This window comes from Paroedura picta, chromosome 2 (genome assembly GCF_049243985.1).
Source record: "Paroedura picta isolate Pp20150507F chromosome 2, Ppicta_v3.0, whole genome shotgun sequence".
Lineage (NCBI taxonomy): Eukaryota > Metazoa > Chordata > Lepidosauria > Squamata > Gekkonidae > Paroedura > Paroedura picta.
The window spans coordinates 136013663-136035923 of record NC_135370.1 but is presented as its reverse complement, the minus strand read 5'-3'; the positions used below and the strand labels follow the sequence as shown (position 1 = coordinate 136035923).

The 22261-nt window shown below is 39.8% G+C and overlaps 1 protein-coding gene across 3 annotated transcripts in view; it reads right to left on the bottom strand.

The window, feature by feature from the left end:
• Window positions 1–22261, bottom strand: part of FMN1 (formin 1) — a 212106-nt gene that overhangs the window by 96987 nt on the left and 92858 nt on the right. For all 3 annotated transcript variants that reach the window (XM_077322951.1, XM_077322952.1, XM_077322953.1), the window contains 3 exons: window positions 15437–16119; window positions 11847–11997; window positions 5235–5322 (listed from right to left, as the gene is read on the bottom strand). In XM_077322951.1, coding sequence (XP_077179066.1) covers window positions 5235–5322; window positions 11847–11997; window positions 15437–16119 — 922 coding nt within the window. The remainder of the gene's footprint in view (window positions 1–5234; window positions 5323–11846; window positions 11998–15436; window positions 16120–22261) is intronic.

Genomic DNA, 22261 nt, shown 5'->3' with positions numbered 1-22261 from the left:
AATAACAATCTTACATTAAACTGATACAATAAAAGAAATCTATTTCCTAACCTCCATAGTCTATTGAAAGTCACACTGACAGCTCAGTTACTATGGGTTACATTTTGTAGCTGCCAGGCACAAATATTTCTTTTTATGTTGTACACCTTCATGGTCATTCCCATACCTCAGTAAAATACATATAATAATGAAAAACAATTTGATTCCAAACAATTATGGAGTTTATGACATAGGAGCTTGGGCCTGCAAAGAAGCAATACTGCATACTTAGTACATTTTCTTTTCTGAGACAAGATCTTATTTTAGCCATGTATGGAAACATTTTTCTTCCAATTAACAGGTCAAAACAAACAAAAGGCTGACTGGAGGGTTCTTCTTTGGTTGCCTGTTGGCCAGCAAATACTGTGTAGCACCGATTCACCTCATTCTGTAATAGCAAATGTAACCGTCTCCTAAGAAACATCTGTGCCCGATTTCTTCCACAAATGTGGCAGTCTTCAATTTGTTGGCTACTAATCAAATACAAACTGAAACATCTGTGCACCAGACACATTGAACTACATACACTATCATTGCTTGAAAAAGCACACCAGTTAACAGGGCTTGGTGATGTCTAAGGGCAGAAATCTCTCAAACACACAACCACTAGGTCCTTAAAGCGCTACATTCTTTCGCCATCACTTCTCTTTTACAGTCTCCTGTGTTTTACATGGGCACCAGTGTCATATTTTCAGAGTAGAAAACGCAGCATTAACTGGAATCCCATATTTCCCCCCCAGGCACTTTAGTTTTTAAGTTGACATTATGTTGTCATTTTGGTAACAACTTACATCTGAGTTTACTGCAATGGAATGGGAACTATATTATCTTTGAGAAGTATACAGTGAAATATGAAATGGAGCAATTTCTACACTCCGTTGCATTACACTTGTCTTAATTCTGGACTCAAGCAAGAAGAGTTAAAAGGCAGTGGAAGCTGGGGCTGGAAACATTAAAGAGTACAATAAGATTAAAGAGAAACACCAGGAACATGAAAATGCAGAAGGTATGTGTAACTATCCTAGAGTCTATGTAATTCATGATTCTAGAAGGAACATTTATTTATTTTCTTACTTTACACCCCACCATTCCTTCCAGTGGAGACACACCCAAAGCAACTTATATTCTTCTTCTTGCTTCCATTTTATCTTTACAACAAATCTGTGAGGCAGATTAGGCTGAGGGTAAGTGACCAGTCCAAGGTCACACACGATAGGCTGAGAATTCAAACCTAGTCTCCCAGATCCTAGTCCAACATACCACACTGACTTGGAGATGATGCCACCTGTACTTTATATTATGATTTTATTTAAGATTTTCTTCTTAAACTTCACTGTGGAAGCTAGTTCTGGAACTGGATTCAGAGACCCACATTATTTTTATCACCTCAGGTGTCAGTTCAAGTTACTGGGCTGCCCTTTGAGATAAGGAATCACACAATTTTGGGGGAGAACAGAGTGCTCCTCCCTCTGCATTGAATCCCCCCTCAAGTTTAGAGAATGGTGCTAAAGAAAAAACACAAACTAGGTATAGATGAAATGTCCAACTGCCTGAAAAGATCTTTCTGAGCAAATATATACTCTTTAGCATGATGCCTTTGTCTTCTAGTTATAGTGCAAGGGTTTGGAAGTTTTGACAACATTTGTCCCTAAATCCCTCTGCATGTTCTATAAATGCTGGTGCTTTCAAAGCTAGATTTAAACAAACATCAACAACAGGTCAATGCCAAAACAGCAAATATATTTACCTTAGCACAGGGAGACCAATAGCAAGAACATACATAAAAATAAAATTTACCATTAGCTTTTTTAGTTTTAAGAAGCTTTATGTCCCCACTAAAATACTACAACCTTTATTAAAGTCAAAATCTGATACAGGGTCTGTTTCACAGTCTGATCTTATGACTGGCTTCAGATGCACACACACACACACACACCAAAAAGGTTTGCAATTATGCAAGTGTTGCATCATGTAGAGGAGGTGACACAGAAGCTAAATATCCAGCAGGAATCTGATGGTGTACCCCTGAGAGTTCTTAAGGAACTCAGATATGAGATAATTGATCTACTAACTCATATATGGAAACTGTCACTAAATTAAGTTGCTGTACCTGAAGACTGGAGACTTGCAGATATCACATCAATTTTTGAAAAGGGATCCAGAGGAAAACCAGGAAATTACAGGCCTGTTAGCTTAGTCTGTCCCAGGCTAATTAGTAGAAACCATAATCAAAGACAGAATTGTTAAGCATGTAGAGGGACAAAGTTGCTAAGGAGAAATCAGTATGGCTATGAAGATGCTGAAGGGTTTGGAGACCAAGTTGTAAGATGAAAGGTTGAGGGAGCTTAGTCTCTTTAGCCTGGAGAGAAGGTGACTAAGAGGTGATAGGATAATCATCTTCAAATACTTGAAGGGCTGTCATAGAGAAGATGGAGCAGAGTTGTTTTCTGTTGCCCCAGAAGTGTCAGGCCAGAACCAATGGGTTGAAATGAATTTAAGAGAATTTTTGGTTAAATATCTGGAAGAAGTTCCTGACAGGTAGAGCGGTTCCTTAGTGGAACAGGCTTCCCCGGGAGGTGCTGAGTTCTCCTTCTTTGGACATTTTTAAGCAGAGGCTAGATAGTCATCTGGCAGAAATACTGATTTTATGAATTTATGCTGATTGCGAGTGAGTGGGCAGGAAGGGATGTGCCAGTGTTTGTCTCTTGTGGCCCTTTCTTGCATACCCAGGGAATTGTTAATTGCCGCTGTGGCATGATAGGTGGATTTCCTCCGGGCCAGGCTGGATTCTAGAGATTTTGGTGGAGGGATCACTTGGGCATGAAATTGGCATCACCGTGGGTGGGCAGGCAGTTGTGAGTTCCTGCATTGTGCAGGGGGTTGGACTAGAGGACCCTATAGGCCCCTTCCATTTTTATGATTCTATGATTCTGCAAAGTGAAACCCTGCCTCATCAATCTTTTGGAGGTCTTTGAGAAAGTGGACAAGCATGTAGACAATGGTGACCCGGTAGACATTATATACTTGGCCTTTAAAAGGCTTTTGACAAGGTACCTCATCAAAAACTCCTGAGTAAACTTAGCAGTCACAAGATAAGACGACAAGTCCTCTTACGGATTAAAAATTGGTTAAATTACAAGAAACAAAAAGGAAAAAAATGCCAGGTGATGAGTAATATTTTACAAAGTCCCTACATGTTTTACCATATAGGCTTCATCAGAGAGAAACAAAACATCCATGTGGTACTGGAATTATCTTCAAGATTTCTGAAAAAATCATAGATCCTAATAGCATGCCAGTATTGGAATCCAGGATTTAAAAAAAATACTGAATTTTTTCCAGGTCCAATAGACTTGAGAAGAAAAATACTGATTTAAAAAAGAAAAAGGCTGAATAATCAGTCTGAAGAAGGAGAAGAAGAAGAAGAAGAAGAAGAGTTGGTTCTTATATGCCGCTTTTCCCTACCTGAAGGAGGCTCAAAGCGGCTTACATTCGCCTTTTCTCCACAACAGACACCCTGTGAGGTAGGTGAAGCTGAGAGGGCCCTGATATTACTGCTTGGTCAGAACAGGTTTATCAGTACTGTGGCAAGCCCAAGATCACCCAGCTGGTTGCATGTGGGGGAGTGCAGAATCAAACCCAGCTCTCCAGATTAGAAGTCCATACTCCTAACCACTACACCAAGCTGGCTCTCTACACCAGGCTGTAGAAGAAGCCGACCCCAGGATCTTCATAAGGCATGAAGAACTGTCTGGGGGCTCTCAGCTCCTGCTGTCCTGGCCAATTCTGGCTTCTCTTGCAGTTCAGTTTAAACCAAGCTCTTAGCTCCTAAAGCCCTGGCTGTTACTTGGGTTGACTCTTCTTTCAGCTCAGTTAAAACTAAACTGTAAGAAGAGCTGAAGGGGCCAAGGGGCTGTCAGCTTGCATTGCACCATCTGATCTTGGTTATAACTGAATATACTTGAATAGAAACTGGAAAATTCAGTTTTATTCGGGCTCAACTATACTAGTAGCTGATCAGATTCTCTTATCAGCAGTGGAATAGGCTGCCTAAGGAGGTGGTGAGCTCCCCCTAACTGGCAGTCTTCAAGCAAAGGTTGGATGCACACTTTTCTTGGATGCTTTAGGATGCTTAGGGCTGATCCTGCATTGAGCAGGGGGTTGGACTAGATGGTCTGTATGGCCCCTTCCAACTCTTTGATTCTATGATTCTATGATCTGCATTTGGCTTAAATAATACCTGAAAAATACTAGTAAGGTCTTTTTTTGGGAGAACTCGGTTCATGCCGAATACACACCCCCAATTGGTAAGTGTAAGGTGACGCACATGGAGACAATAAGAAAAACAACCACACATCATCATCATCATCATCATCATCATCATCATCAAATCATAGAGTTGGAAGGGGCCATACAGGCCATCTAGTCCAACCCCCTGCTCAATGCAGGATCAGCCCTAACTATCCTAAAGCATCCAAGAAAAGTGTGTATCCAACCTTTGCTTGAAGACTGCCAGTGAGGGGGAGCTCACCACCTCCTTAGGCAGCCTATTCCACTGCTGAACTACTCTGATTGTGAATCATCATCATCATAATATGAATCATCATCATCATCATCATCATCATAATATCGCCCTATCTCTCCCATAAGAACAGCTTTGCTAATAGGAGAAAAAAGAGAGCATGTTCATAGCTTTCCCTCTCTATTGCAGCCTAATGATGAAAGTTTCCTAACTCAGGAGTTAATGGTCCCAAGGTCAGAAAGAACTGCTAGGGGAAGGGGACACAAGAAAGACCTTCAGTCTTTGCAGATTGTATGATCCAACACATTGTATAGGATGCAGAACAACTTTCTGAATATATATTTAATTATTCTAGGGTTGAGATGTATTCGTATTCATATTCATATTCATATTCATATTCATATTCATATTCATATTCATATTCATATTCATATTCATATTCATATTCATATATCTCCGCTCTCAAATGTCTTGCAGCGGTTTAGGCAATCTCTAAGTACAATAAATCCCATTAAACCCAATTAAAACATAAGTAAAACACAATACACAATATCAAGATGGAGGATAATAAATATATAACCCACTCCCCTCCCACTCCATTCAGCATGGGTCTATTGCTCTCTAACTGGGAGCGAGGAACTCAGTTGGCTTCAGCTTTGTAAGATACACTCACCTTGTTGTATGTCCTTCATGTCCAAATGCAAACTGGATATCAAAATTCCTACAGTTTGAGACCTCTTTCCATCTAGCAGTTTGATAATCTGTAATTAAATAGCATATTTGAATTTGTCCAAAGAATTTTAATAATTAATTAGTGCTAATATTCACATTTCTAAATTAAATGTCACATGGGATGATTGTGTTAACTCTCTTTCCCCCTCCTCTATCAAGATAAAAATGTTAATACTGTGTAACCTGCTTTGGGAAAAGGACTTAATAAAAACAGTCACATTGCTATAGGGAAGATTCTGCACAGCATATGGTAAGTATAACCTATTATTTATTTTTATGACTGAGTACATCAGTTTATAACACAGGGGGGCATTATGCAACCACCAATTTCAATGGGGGAGATTTAAGCATACTGTCAATGGGACTTTAAATTACTTAACTTTGCCTGTACCTTGGTCAATTTTCAAGTAAATTCTCAGAATAAATGTACAGACAATGCTCTTAGATCTCTCAAAACATACATCTTCAAAATAAATATAACTTAATGATTTCTTCATTCTGTTATAAATAGGGATTTTTTTAAAGTACCACAAAATAAATGTTAAACAGAGTAATGCATATTATTTGATGAACTTGGCAGCAGATTAACTTCTAATAGGGATAATTATAGGCTTAAGTAGGGTGCAATTTGTATAGCATTCACTGACCTTGAGGGTGACCCTTTTCAGGGTAAAATTCATAGGCTGTCATAAACCCTATTAGGCATGCCTAGTTTGAGGTAAAACCTTTCCAGATTATACCTCATATTGGCAATATGATATATGAAACCAGCACACCATGATGCCTCTTAAAATTGTAGGTATGATCTGAAGATATGATCAGGTTAGCTCACACAACTTGCCTTTTCTGTACTTCATTTAAAACTGCAAATACCTTGAATATTACATAATTTTTAAATAGCAAAGGTTCACTTCAGAACAAAATGAGCTTTATGATTATAGCCTTTCATGCTAAGAAGAACATATGGTCACCATTATAAATGACCAGACTAGGCTCTTACTATCTGAAAAGACTGGACTAAAACAAACAAAGTCTCTAGATGACCGAAATCTAGTATATTTCTCAATGGATACCAATGTAATTGCCAAAAAAGTGGGGAAAGCAAGGGGGAGGGAAAAAGAGATAGGAAAAAAGGAAAAAGAAAAGCCACCTGGGACACGCTGGTATATAGGCCACACTTCCCAGGGCTATAAGGCTCATTGTCACAAATTCTCAGGGATCTCCTCTCAAAATACACCAACTGTCTATATCCTAAGAATTCAACTTTCCCCTTTAGATTTATAAACCAAGATTTAAACTCCTAGTACAATATGCTTAGAAAGAGGGGAATTATTTTTCCAGCACATCTGACATTCTCAGATGATCATTAATTTGGGAAAGATTGTAATAGAAAGAAGAAAAATATTGAATCCAAACTACATAACTTTTAGTCTCAGTGATTTTCAGGGGAGCCTAAGCATTTGCTTCTCTTCCGCTGAAATCAATGGGAGAAAAGTCCTTAAATTTGGCTCAACAGTGCCCTACGTTTTCAACGGTTTCTGTTGGTTTTTAATCTTTGAAACATATACAATGCTTACTTCCAAGCATATAAAAACACACCAGGGTTGCAATGCTAAGAATATATGCCTGGGAGTAAGATCCATTGAACAAAATGGGACATACTTCAGCGTAGTTCTGCCTGTAATTCCTCCCTAAGCCACTAAATGAAGCCTTTATGACCCACCAGACATGTACAGTTTGATAAAGCACCTCCCCTCCCCTGCCACCTTGGAGTTACCAAAAAGCCCAGATGGATCTACTTTTACTAGAAAGTCATATTTTGCACACTGATGACAGTAGAGTGTAAGCAGTTAATTTCCTAGCTTTGCTAGCTGTTGCTAATGATCAGCCAGCCAGCCAGCCGAGAATGTCTAAGCAACAGACAAGGCAGCAAACAGTCTGTCTCTTCTCAGGCTTCTAAATATATAACCCCAAAAGATGGAGCATCTCCACTCCTAACCTTGTGACAAGAATGTAAATAATGTTTCCCCAGATTCTCTTTTTCCTTGGTGTAAATATGGGAATTGTCATATCCAGTAATAGTCTTAGATGTTTAAGTGCATGAAAAAATTATCAAAAATAACTCTCCCTCCACCATCCCATGCTGAAAACCTGAGCTCATTTTTTACAAGTGGAAGTTGGAAATAAACTGGTTCCTTCTCTGGAATTCTCTAACTAAAGTTTACCATACTTTACGATAAGTCCATTCCCAAACACAATTCCACTGTAGTTTGTGGGCACCAAGTACATTGAACCAGCACATCTAATACTCAATAAGTATCAGTGTAGATGGATCCCAAGAGCCAGCTTGGTATAGTGGTTAAGAGATGCGGCTTCCCCATTCTTCCACATGCAGCCAACTGAGTGATCCTGGGTTAGTCACAGTTCTGTTAGAGCTGTTCTCACAGAGGAGTTTTGACAGAACTCACTTAGCCCCACCTACCCACAGGGTATCTGTTGGGGCGAAAGGCAGGGAAGGTGATTGTAAGCCACTCTGAGACTTCCTTGGGTAGTGAAAAGCGGGGTATAAAAAACAACTCTTCTATTTGGAAATAAGGGATAATCCAGGCAGCCCTTGGTTTGTGATGACATCACATATTGGGGTGAACAGTTTCTAACAACCAAGCACCACAATCTTATAACTCTAAAATGGGTTGGATAATAGCATGCAGAAAACCCCATGGGTGGTACCTTCAAGAAACTGTTCATATGACGGATTTATAAAGAGTACATTTTGATCTAGTGCTAAGAAAAATATATATGCAAAAATGTATGCTTAATGAATTGAACCTAAGACAAGTTCCATTAAAATCAATGAGTCTTCCTTTCAAACAAATGTGCTCAGCACTTCACAAACCACAAAATAAATAAATAAATTTGGGAATGACTGGGAATGCTATATTGTAAAGTTCAATGACATTTCATAGTGATCCCTAGAATGAGACTAATAAAATGATATCATCAGTTAAAGTCACTGGGTTTTATTCATATGTAAATAAATGAAGGATTAGGATATTACTTATTAACTTTACTTTATTTATTTTTGCATTACTACCCCCATGCTTTCCCAGAGGGGAAAATCATGAAACCAGATTTTCAAGGAACAGAAATGTTCTAATTTTTAGTATCTCACAATTATGAAATAAGTAGAACACCTGATGACAGATATATCTTCTTTTTAAAATGCTCCTCATTCAAAATATTGACACTCATCGTAAATGAGAACATGTGCTAATAATTATGTGAAGCCAGTTAGAGATAATGGACAACAGAAAAGTCATTATCTTTAATGTGATTCTTGGTCTTTGATATGATAATCATTGCACTAAAGAGCCAAAAATGATTGATGGAGTCTTATTTAGATCATGCAGATGACACAAATTGCCTGACATTTAGCCCTTTTCCTTGTAGGAGGGAAACATAATGGCACCAGCTCGAGTGCATATGGTAGCTTAATAAACCTGCTTGTATCAATGCTATATGTTTGAATATGTTACCATGAAGATATCAGAGTTAACATTGCGAGAAAACACAGGTAATTTCCGCACATCTGTAAAAATAGCGTTATGCTAGCCAAATAGTGTAACACTAAATATAATCGTGCCTCCCAGCCCCCCCTCACCTTTTTTCTGTCTCGCTCTTCTCTGCCACCTTTTCACACTTCTCACCCTTCACAAGCTGCTTGAAATGGCGGAAGAGAGTAACACGCTTTACACACGACTCTCTTCTGCCTGTCAATCAAGCCAGGCAACCAATCCCCTTTCTCAATATTTTAAAGGGCCCACAATGCCCGCTATTTTTTTAAATTCAATTTTTCTCCATTGAAACGCTTAGGCATCTAATCATAGATGCATAGTGCTTTTTTAATGCCACCCGTTATGGAATCACGAATCTTGAAACTTAAGATAAAAAATTTCATTCCTGATTTTTTTTTGGGGGGGGGGGTGGAGAAAATTATTTTTGGGAGAAAATTATTTTTGGCTTTGCCTGTGCACTTATATGTCAATTCGTTGCTACAGGCAGTTTGCTTAAAAAACAAACAAACTCCCATCCCTAGGAGAAGGGAGAAGGTGGTGGATGCAAAGGGAGGACATTGGAGGCGGAGATAGTGCTTCTTCACCTCCATACCTTTCTTTGGCTGGTGGGATGATGGTTATTCTCCATTAGATAATGCTGCATAGGCTTGTGAATCTACTTTTTTGGATTCACCAACTAGCGCATGGAGGATGTACTGGCCAGATGCTACATGTTGGTGACATCATATGGAGAGGCCAGCATATAACGACAACAAAAGGTAAGCATTTCATTATTTTTAATGGGTGCGGATATTTTTCTAGATAAACATATAATGTATAAATGGCAGACAAGCATACTTAACCACCCAAAAATATGTATCTGGAAAATGTAATGGCTGAGATTACCTGACATGTATATATGGGTGTTGTTCAAGATTACATATACCACCAATGTACCATGGCACATAGGGCAACAGGAGAACCTCAAAATGTGATTTTTCTGAATTCTGCCTCTGGAATATGAACTCCTCATAAGACAAGGACTCTGGACTCAGATGGGAAAGGAACTGAGCCCCCAACATTATCTCAGAAGGAGGCAGCTGTCACACCTCCAGAAGAAGTCATGTCCCTGGAGGAAAAAGCAGAAGCCATGTCCTTGGAGGAATTGCCCATAGAAGACAGGAACCCAGAGGAGCAGCCATTGGGAAACAAGAGCAGCCTGTAGTGAAACAGGCCAACCCACAGGTCAATGAGAAAGGCATGCCTCCAGGAGTGAGTCCCTGTCTCTCCCTTCCCATGGCTTTCTCTCTCTTTTCCATCTTTCATACCTGTTTTCCCCACATCTGTGGAATTCACCACAGCTGTAGACTAAATGACTGGAGAGATATGGGGGCTGCAGAATTGGTGATGAAGGTCAAAAGCTATAAACAGTGATTGATTCCACACAGAGGTGCAAACCTCACACTGCCTCCTACTTGCAAACACATTTGCAAGCCTCCTCATTGGAGACCCCTCCCACGTTTTCCCTCTGCCTCATCCTGGCTTTTTGCCTTATGATGAGGTAGAAAGGGAAAACAAGTCGAACTTCTCCCCTGCTCCTCAGCACGTCAATCACAGCAAGCCACCAATCACAGCACAGCAGTTCTCTCGGGGACTCAAACTTCTGTACCCCCCAAGCCCCGAAATTAACTATTTGAAAAAATAAAATGACCTTCTGTGTTGTTGTATCGTAATACCACAACACAAATGCATTTTTAATAAAAAATTAACACTTCCGCATTGCAATGGAGAAATGCCAGAACGATAAAGCATTTCCTGCCTTTTTTGGGATTCATGGTGTTTCGGACTCTATTTATGTTTGGGTAAATTTGTGAGAGGCTGGAAAAGGTTACTGGGCCCAAAAGTATGATTGGGTGGAAACAGTACACTTAAAAAAAAAGAGCATGGATGCTTACCAGCTCGGGAGAGGGCTGCTTCATCATGGGCACTTTAGGGAACATTTTATTTTAACTTTGGCAAAGTAGCTTTGCGATCCTGCAGCAATGTGGACTGCTCCATTAAAAAAACAATTCTTGGAGCAGGAAATGGAGAGGGGAGTGCAGGTGTGAGGGTGGGCAAAATGCTGCAGGGACTGTCATGCGTTTCTCCCTCCACACAGGTTTGTCCCTGGTTGCTCACTGATGTGAAGTGCTATAGAAGGTTGCAAATCTAGTTTTGGCAATTTCCCTCATCTCGAGGCAAATCTGGCCAAAACCCGAGCTACCCCCTGGACAGCCTCAGGATGCAGACAACATAGTGTGGAGGAAACTCTAAAACCAGCAACCAGTGGCTGCCCAGGGGCAGATTATTCATGCAAAATTGGTCTGTTTTTATCATTTTAAGTTGGTTTTAATATTGTTATATGTTGTGAGCTGTAGTGAGTCTGCTTGTGAGGCGGGCTGGCCTAGAAGTCAAAATATAAATAAATTAAAAAGTCATAGCCCTTGTAAAGTATTTGAAGAACTACTTAAATCTGAATTGGGGATCAGGGATTTATTATCATCAGTATGACCGTTTATGCACTGGAGGTTTCATGCCAGGCTTCAGGCTGGAGTTTTAGTCGTGGCAGGTTGCTCTATCTCTTCCTGCACCCACACGGGGGAGCATTTGGCCTGGTGCACCTTATCCAGCCCCGATTTGTGCTCCAGCACGGGAGCTGGGGCAGTAAAGTTCCCAGTGCATAATCGGTCTATAAGTGTTTGGTGCGAGTTCCTTTTTATAAAAGTTATCGTGTCCAAGATACAGAAATAAGCCCCCAAATTTCAATTAAAAGGTAGATATAAGACACATTTTGGTATTCAAGCACTTAGTCCTATTTTCAAAGGATCAAATTAGCCTCCTCAACCATGTTCAGTACAATTCATATCACGCCTGGTCCCCAATTATCTTAAACGAAATACTTACAGACAGATTACTCCCGTCCCCTCCTTTGTAAAAAATAAAATTGCAATGAAGAATACCTTTTTGGCTTTTGTTTTCTTTTCATAAGAATCTGATAATGGTTTTTTCTTTTCCTGAGCTGTTTCTTTGGAGAATAAATGCTCAAATTCACCAGTATCATATATGTTGGGCTCTTCCAATGATTCCCACAGTGTTGGTCCTATATTTTGGCTAAAATGAGAAAAGAAAAATCAAAGTTGGCCCAAAACTACAGATATTCTTTATTATGTACTTACAGCAATATCTCTGATACACTTAGGCTATATTAGTGTTCAAATAACAGCTCTTTCCTTAAAACTTAGCATTGTTCTACAATTTTTGAACAGTAAATGCATTTGTTTGCTATTTATTCTGCAACATAGATTATGTATCTCCTCAACACAGAGAAATCTTTGACTAATTTGTGTCAAGTCTGGATCACGCTGACACACTTATGTTTTCTTTCTCCTGGGTAAATTGTGCTGTATTTCATTGGGCTACTCTGAATACATAAAAACTGGAAATGGGGGGGGGGGGGGTGAGTATAAGCAGAAAGCGAGCAAAAATGATCCATCACTTTGTACTACTCCCCCGCATTCCCCCCCCTTGGTTACTGGCAGTATTTTGCCTGCTCTGTAAAAATACAGCAGTACTAGAAGCACCATGAACTACCAATGAATGCTGAGACGTCTGAGTGTAAATGACCCTGTTTTTTCTCCCAGCTTCAGAAATAAATGCTTACTATATCAAAAGAAACTTTCATTACTGGAGTAAAGTCTTTGGGGAAGGTAAGTACGGAACAAAGTTCTGTCTTGCCTTTAGTAGCAAGCAACTGATCTTTTTCTTCCAGCAGGTGTCACTCACATAACATTTTATTCCTGCCTGTCATTTCATACCTACTACACAAATGTTTTTATAGATCTGAGAGGGTTAAACTATGATTTCTGCTGAAATCATGAGAATGAAAATTCATAAAATAATATCAGGTTTGAACATGTTTTCTACAGTGTAAGTAGATTCTAATGTACCTTAAAGTTAATTAAAATGTTAATTAGGAAAAACATTCTAAAAATGCATTTAACATTGTTCACATTTTATATTTGGAATGAAGATTGAATCTCACTGACCTATTCCACACGGGCTCCACACTGGGCTGCTGCTGGGTGTTTGTGATGGGGCAGTTTGCCTCATCGCTTCCCAGTTCCTAACGGGGAAGATTTTCCCCGCCTGACCTGGTCCGCCCCGGATTAGTGCCTCCACATAAGGCAGGTGGGGGCGGGGCAGAGGTGGGGCGTGGTGGTGGCATGGCAGGGACCAGTTATTTTCTGTTTAGGAACACAGTGGCACTATCGTATTCCTAAACAAAAATAATGCCCCAGGTGGCACTGCCACACTGGCCTGCCCCGGCATAGGCCCTGTTGGCATCCAGGAGGGAAAATATCCACATTCTCTTGCCACAGGGCAATGGAGGGTCTGAATCAGGCCAGGCCTGGCCTGGTGCTGATGTCTTGTGGAAGTGGGGATCATCCTTGCAACCACAAAAGTTATAACTCTAACATTTAATGTGGTTCCAACAGTTCCAGGCTGACAATTGTTTTTACCTCCCAGAACATGGACCAGCTTTTGGATGGTAGAAGCATATTGATAATAACCTTTCCCTTCCAAAAACATCACCCTGTGAAATACCCCCTCCCCTAGCTGAAGTAAGAAATTACAATGGGGCTGGTAGTTGTAGTGAAGACAGGAATCAGCCTCTTTAGTCAACAGAATCTCAGGTGGATGTAACTGATGGTGTACTTCTGAAACAAGAGCAAATCAGGTCCCAGCTGTATTCTGGGTTTGGAGGATTTTATGAGCCATTCATATTTTTCCAGCAGTATTAAACAGACAATATGTACTTGCAGCAGAAAGAATTCTGAAAATGGCACAAGTCACCTCCTGCATATATATACATAAAATTCTCACTTCTCTTGATTTAAAAATCTTCAGATTAAGAAATAATAAATATAATGAATTCATATATCTATGTTGTATGCAATCTTCCTCTACCCAGACTATATAAAATGAAAAAAAAACTCAATGGGTGACCTAACTGCTGGTAAAAAGTGACTTCTACATTTTTAATCATCTTGAATTTTTTGTGGTTACTGTCAAAGCTATCTGGAAGAAAGATGGCTATATAGTTATCAGAGCTCATAGCTATAATAGACCATGAAATAATCTAATTTTTAAAAAGCCACCTCCAATAGTCAGCAGTACATACACTGAGACACTTGTAATGTCATCCTAAACAGAGTTACAGTTTTCTTAATCCACTGAAGTCAATGAGTTTAGAAGGCTATAACTATGTTTAGGATGACACTAAGAATGCCAGCCCCCAGCTGGGACCTGGGGAGCCTCCTGAATTACACCTCACTCTCAGCAATGGAAGCTTTGGGGGTATACATCCCCAAATATCCAAAAGTTTTCTAATCTGGATCTGGTAACCCTACTGCCCCATCACCCACCGGTGGCCAGGGGAAACCTGGCAACCTTGTATGGCACACTTCATTTCATATACTAATTATGCACTATCTGAGAATGTCCTTCTTGCTTTGTCAGCTGTTTCACTATACATCTAAAGGATGTTTCTATACGTCTAAAGGAGTATGGATGGAAGAGGAAAAACTTAGCATGGCTTAGCATGGCACTGCAGCTAGTTCAAAGAGTAACTGGGTTTAATGTTCAGGTCTCATACTTCATCTCTGCCTTGGACTAAACTTGCCATTTCAGGCAAGTTACCTGCATCTCTATGATCCAGTATGCTGTTTGTGAGGGTTCAACTAAATGCATTTGATAAGCTTCAAGCATTTGATAAGCTTCAAGCAGAACACAAAGGCAACAAATTTCTCATTGTCTGTCCCCAACTTTGAGATTGATATTGTGATATTTCATTTGGCTCACACATCTGATAGAGAAAGTCTCGATAGTCTGAGCTACGGAGGAGTTTGAAGTAGGAGTTTTGAAGTGCCACAGTCAAAGGGAGGGATGGCAGGATTGTATAGTAACTGAAACTTTTAATAGCCTGTATTTGTGGATTCACCTATTACCACTGCACAGGGTTTAGGGCTGCAATATGATGGATAATGGAAAGGCTGTGGTTAGGGAAGCCTCTACTTTCCTAATTATTTGCAAGTACTTCTAAATTGTACTTATTTAATTAAGCATGGCATGGGTTAAACCCTTCAGGTGCTAAACTACTAGCTGTCATAAAATCAGTGCCCTCCTGCTATGTCTCAGACCCTGAAGGGTGATCATGTTCACTGTTCTCATACCTTAAGATCCCACAAGATACGGCTGTTTGTAACCTCTGCCTCAAGCCATACTAAGAATATTTCATGTCAATTCAGATTACTCATTTTCTGTATAAGCTAGAGGCAACAATTCTGTACAAGACAGATGACAGGCCCCTTGAAGAAAATATTCTCATTCCAGAGTCATAAACTATTCTAATTAAAATAATTTTCTGTATTTCAATTTCAAAAGACTGGTTTGGATATATTCTGCTTTTCTACAATTTACTTTCAGCTCTTTATATCTGCCCAAGATTGAAATCCTGTACACATATCTCTATAATGTATTGAAAGGTTACCTGTAATCTTTGACTTGAATTCTAGTCCAGTACAGTGGCTTCATGGGACAGGTGGGTTCAACAGCACGTTTTCGAGGACCTTGGTTTGATAACATGCCACCAAGAGGTGGTGGTGGTGGAGGAGGAGGCGGCCCCCCTCCTAATGGAGGAGGCCCTGGTGGTGGTGGTGGTAGGTGATGAGTCACAGAGGATACAGGAAGTGGAGGAGGTGGGGGTGGACAGGTTTCAAAGCCTGGGGCTGGAGGAATTGAACCATGTAGAGGTGGTGGAGGTAGTGGAGGAGGAGGAGGAGGTGGTGGTGGTGGTGGTGGTAGTGGTGGGGAAAACCTTCCTGAGGCATGGTCAGAACTGTATGTTTCCTTATGATCAACTGAGGCAGAAATGCTGTTATTCAAGCAAGATAGGTTAAGTTTCTTAGGTATTGTTTGGTTACTTTTGACTGTCCGGTTTTCATCCTCACTTGGCTTTATAAAAGTTTCCCTGTCCGTTTGTATGCAAACATTTCTGTATGTCTTTGGTGGGTAGTCGTCTTCAGTGGATACGCAGGCATCCTTTGCTTCCTCACTTCTTTTGTATAATATTTTCTCCAGTTCATTTTTTAAGTCTGCAATGTCTTCCTCAAGTTTTGCAGTTGACAAAGCATGTTCTCCTCGAATATGAAAGGCTTTGAGTTCAAATTCGGACTGTGAATGGATAATGAAAAGTTACTATGTGAGAACTATAATTACAATGTAAATCTTAGCTATCACAGTATCTCAGTGTTTAATTGGATCAAAGTTACCATGGGAAAACATTTTAAATTACACATAAGAAGAGTGAACATATGAATCCTAAGCTATGATAGTTATAGGACTGTATACTACTTTGTTGTTGTTGTTAAAAACCTATTTTTATACTTTGTCCGTTAACACTTCAGTGACTTTAACAAATGGGTTCCCAAAATAATTCGCCATGTATGAAAACTTGACCAAAAGAAATAATTTGACATCTCTGCTTCTTCCACAATCATGCTATACTACTGATGACCCTGGTGGCTTCTTGTGCACAACAGCATCACAGTCTAAGTACTAAAGAAATTAAACATTGCCCCATGTGTTCTGCGTTAGGGGTTTGTGGGGTTCAGCAACCTCACAGCAGAAATAATAATAAATAACATTTTATTTGTATACTGCCCAATCCTGTTAGCTCAAGGTGGTTGACAACATTCTAAAAACTATGCATGATAAAATACTAGTAACAATAATTCAAAAATCTTCAAAAGTGACAACAATTCCCAGTTTTCACCTCCACAGAGAAACCAAGCATAGCAATCAAAAGAGTTTGTTATGGGGAATGAACAGTCTGCTGTCTGTTCCCCCTTAGCCCCTCTCCATCCTTACTCACTCATTCTAGTTGTGGTTGCTAGGTATATTTATCCCATACATGTTAGGAAGAACTACTGAAAGTAAACAGGCGTTTCAATGATATATAATCTCTTCAGCAGCCAGGTTCTCTCAGTATCTTTGGCTTCTGGTTTTAGATTTGGCAGGTAGGAGGCCAGTATTGGCAGTGAAGTCACGACACCTGATATGGCTTAAATATGGCCACAGCGTTTATTCAACAGCCTGGCCTACACAGCCCGCTGGCTGGAAACCCAAGTCCAAGAGCATTCAGGATCCATCGCCCTTCCCCACTGGGAAACACGGCCTCCTGTGCTCTTGGACTCTATACCATGGGAGATGGCCCATATAGCAGGGACCAAAGGGCGCAAACCTCCTTGGTTGCCCCACCTAGGGCCCCCGCCGGGTGGGCCTCTTGCTTAAACATCACCTTCTTAAGAAGGCCCCACTCCCATGGGAGTCCGATCGCACACCGGCTCCAATAAACAGGCTCTGTTCATGTTAAAATCTGCTGTGACGAAGAAAACATCATTAACAAAATTTTAAAAACAACAGGGAGAGAGGGAGGGATCCGCTGTCCAGCACACAGGCAAAGAGGCCGGAACCCAGCACGTGGCACTATTTGTAGTAGCGCCGCTGAAGCCCCGCCTCCTGCACGCCATGCGTGCTGCTACCGCGGTGCGCCTGGCAAACGCCACAGCCAGCCTCTCAAGCCGCGTCTGGGCAGCCGAAGTAAGTCTCCGCTGCTCATTATACCAGCATGACATTGTACAATGTCATCGGCAATAAATAACAACTTGAATGTATGAGATAGATCTCAGAGATCAAACTCTGTAGCTCAAGCTATAGAAAAGTTTTTTTATGTAGACAGCACCAAAAGAATATCGGAAAGAAAAGGATTCCAGAGATTCTGTCCCATTATGAACTCTTACAGTATTTTAGTTTACCTATAGTCGTGTAATTTATAGGAAAAGGGACAGTGAGAAAGAACATTTATTTTAAACATTGCTACTCTAAACATAGTTATAAAGCATATTCACATCATACAATATGGTTTATTACACAGTACAGATTATCACAAAAAAGACCAGTCTGAAACAAGATACAAACCCCAACTTTTCTTGCAATTTAACATATAAATCAGAATATTCAAGATGTGCTTGTATTTAGAGTGCCACAAATCATTCCATCTTGATCCATACCAATGCATACCATTTCAAATCCAACTTCCCTGCCTGTGCCCATGCTCCTCCTGTTAAACAGCTGATCAGCACAATTAGACACCATGAAAATAGAATAATTTAATTAAATAAAAAATGAAAAAGTCTACTTGAGCTCTAGTCTAAACACTATCAGCTGGACGGTGGAACAACATGCTAACTCCCCTTTATACATAGTTTGTCAGCCAATAAATGGGATTGTTACTTACAGTGTTCTGGTGGTGTAGCTCCTGGCAATACTCTCTGTCTCCTGTTCTTGTTCAGTGGGGAGTTGTTTGTGTGTATGTGTGTGTGATCAATTAACATCTCAGAATAGGAGGTGAATTCACAATGCTCTAGGGATTCAAAATCTTTATGGTAAAAAGCATTATGACAGCACTTCTTGTTCCAAAACAGGAAGTGACATCTTAGAGACTCTACCTCCTCAATGCTCCCAGGGATTGCCAGCTAAGGGATACATTAATAGAAGCTGCTTCTGCATGTATATGCAGAAATTTGAAGGACCAGAAAAACCAACAAACATCAAGAAAAACTTTAGCCTGAGAATGTAAACACTCCCCCCCCCCGCATGACAAAACGGGAAATTTTGGGGAGCACTGAAAAGTCTCCTATGAATCTGAGACATTCATTCAGAAGGTATACCATGGAAATGGTTATGCAAAATGACTTGTTACAGCATTAGCTAATAATTTCAATATCTACTAAACACAGATGCAACATAATTTAAATGAAATGTTTACTGTTATATTAATACACTAATGTTAAAATGTTCAATGTTTCCAGTATCATGAAGGTTAATTTGTTATTCAAATATGTTGATTCACTCCCCTCCCACTCTTCCCCCCCACACTCAATTGCTGGAATTTCATAAGCGACATTTTTCACAACATGTGCTTGCTGCATTTCTGTTCAACCCTAGGAACTACATGCATTCCACTTTCTCAAATAACCTCCAAATATGGTAGTGGTATCCTATCCAGTGATTTCATGGATAAACATTCCCCTTCTCTAGGTATAAATTATCTGTGTCTGGAAGAATTACTTCATATCTAGAAATGGTGGGCCTCTGTACAGTGGCCCATAAATCATGGAAAGACTATTGGCCATTTTCCATTACATAGGGGGGAAAATTCCATAGACAACAAATTGTTGGGGTTTTCTTTAAAGACAAGATTATCTTAGAACAAAGAATACATTTGTTTTAAATTTTAGCGACTACAATAAGAGGCTTAACAATCAAAGGCTAGTTGGATGAAAAAAATACCTCATGCCAACTCCCTTCAAAATCAAAATTCCTTTCTTTAGACACCTCAGTCATTGTAATCTGTTACATATGCTGCATTAATATTGTTTTCCAGGACATGCATTTGTATTTATTCCCAGTGCACTAAACTGGGAATAAGAAAATGCAGGACATGACACATGAAAAAATTCCCAGGATAATAAAATATTTGTTTTCTTTAAGAGGTGTCTCTGGAATCCAAATGTGTGTGTGATTCGTAATTTCACATAGCAATTGTGGCAACAGAAGATCAACAGGAAGTATCATATTGCTGATATACTATTAGTAATAGAATAATGAACACTCATTACATATGTAATGAATTGATTTAAACATTACATTTATAGAATAATATTTGCAACTTAAACATCCCTTTCCAATATCACATAAATCTAAAAATCAGGTTTCCAAGGGTATAGAGGAATAAGCCACAAAATTATCTTTGCTAACAGGGTTTCACAAGTCATAACATTACACTTTTTATGACAACTAACTCCATATTGGTCCAGAGCATCTGTGAACTTTAACTGAGTTAAGTTCTGTTCCTCTTTTAGTGGTTAAAAATTCAGGTGTGAGCCGTTTGTGTTTCTTGGTTGACAGCACTTGTATTTCATACTTGAGGGTTCAGAGACAGGACCAAAAATACAGAACAAAGTGGCCCTCTAAAAAAGTGACACCCCAAAGCCATGATTTTGGTATATTTGTATCTAATTATCATGTGTACCTTCTTCCATAGAGCCTCTTGTGGCACAGAGTGGTAAGGCAGCCGCCTGAAAGCTTTGCCCATGAGGTTGGGAGTTCAATCCCTGCAGCCGGCTCAAGGTTGACTCAGCCTTCCATCCTTCCGAGGTCGGTAAAATGAGTACCCAGCTTGCTGGGGGGGTAAACGGTAATGACTGGGGAAGGCACTGGCAAGCCACCCTGTATTGAGTCTGCCATGAAAACGCTAGAGGGCGTCACCCCAAGGGTCAGACATGACTCGGTGCTTGCATAGGGGATACCTTTACCTTTACCTTCTTCCATGTATATTAAAAATCTACATAATGGGGTCAGACAGGGCTATCATCTAGACTTGCACAAATCCAAGGTATCACCCAGTACTCAGAAAATCTGTTTTTTGACAACAAGTAGTTGAGAGTTAAATAATTTTCAAAGTGATAAGCATAATGTTGTGCATCCACAGATATTGTGAAAAAATCCTCAGGGTAGCATTTTGGAGTTCTCTGGAAATACAAAACTATGCCCAATTCTGTGGTGAACTAGAGGAAAATCTGGAAGGGGGGGAGAGAATGTGGATTGCAAGTCAGGAAATCAGAACCACCAATAGGTCAGATGGAAAATGGCAGCCAGCAAAAGGAGAGGGAAGGAATATAGGGTTGTGAATTCCTGGAGATTTGTGAACAGAATCTGGGAAGGGAAGACTTTGGAGAGGGGAATGAGTTCAGCAAGGATAGGAAGCAATAGAGTTCACCCTCTAAAGATGTCATTTTCTTCACAGTAACTAATCTCCAGAGTCTGGAGGTCAACTGTAATTCTGGGAGAACTCTGGACCTCACTTGGTATTTGGAAAACTTAAAGAAAGCAGAAAGGAGAAGGTGGTGGCAAAGGCATTGGGGAAAAATGGGAATGAACAACAGTTCAGTGGAAAGCAACAGCTGGAAGTCAACAGAGTGGTATCAGAGGCTATCATAAGGAGCAGGTAATGTCATTTCCTTCCCACATAAGTCCCCATCTTGTTTTCAGCTTCTGGTTTCTAAGAACCCCTCTTCAATTATAAACAATAAAAAGGAGATAGTTGGAAATTCAACAAACAGTTCCTGCCCATAACTTTAACTATAAAAAGTTATCATTAAGCATACGCAAATGGCTACATGTTTACAGACATGAACTGCAAAGTATGTGAAACGATGAAATAATATACAATAAATGAAAACAGAAGTGAAAAACACATTAAAGGGGATCTGAACCTAGATTCAGAACCAAGGGCAAAACTGGCCTGAATCACACCAGATAGCAAACTATGTCAGCAATGATAATAAAGTAGGATGATATCAGAGATATTTAAAATATCATAGTAAAATAGCATAGTTCCTAGTCAATTATGGATAGAAAAGAAAAACAAAATTTAATGTTCTACATGACATATTATTTAATTAATTTGTTTAAAACCATTTGAATCCCACCTTTCCACCCAAGATGGCAAACAATCAAAACAATGTTAAAATAGTGGAACACATATCAAATATTTAAAATGCATAAAACAAATAAATAAGATGCACAGAGAGAAGGCTCCGTTAGAGTTAATGAAAGAATACCAAATGAAAAAGTCATCACTCAATGCAGAAGATAACAAAAGAGGGATAGGCAAATTTCCTTGGGGAGAGAGTTCTAAAATTTGGGTGTCATGACTGAAGACTCTCTTTCTTAGGTTGCCATCCATCTAGTCTCTGATGGCAGGGGCACATAAAGCAGGGCCTCCAAAGATGACTGGAGTAATGGGTAAATTCATATGGGAGTAGGCAATCCTTAGGTATGCTAGACTCAAGCGATATAGGACTTGAAGTGGTCTGGGAAACAAATTGGGAGCCACTTTAAGTGGAACAAGACTGGTGAAATATGGTCTCTGCAATACGCTCCTGTTGCATTTCTGGCTGCAACACTCTTTACCAATCACTGCTTCTAGACAATCTTAAAAGAAAACTAGGTTCCAGCTGGGATGCTTCAAGACAAAACTTTTTTTATTATACAATATATATGGAAGAGGAAGCAGTGGTAGAATGACAGACAACAATGAACAATAGGACATTGAGAGCAGGATTCTCTTTGGCTGGAAAGAAATGGTTTTGCTGCATTTATCGTTCAAAATGGGACTGAGTTGGCAAGTTCCACTATAGTCCTAGAACTGTGGAAATACCAACATTCCTCAAGGAAGTCTGGGTTACCA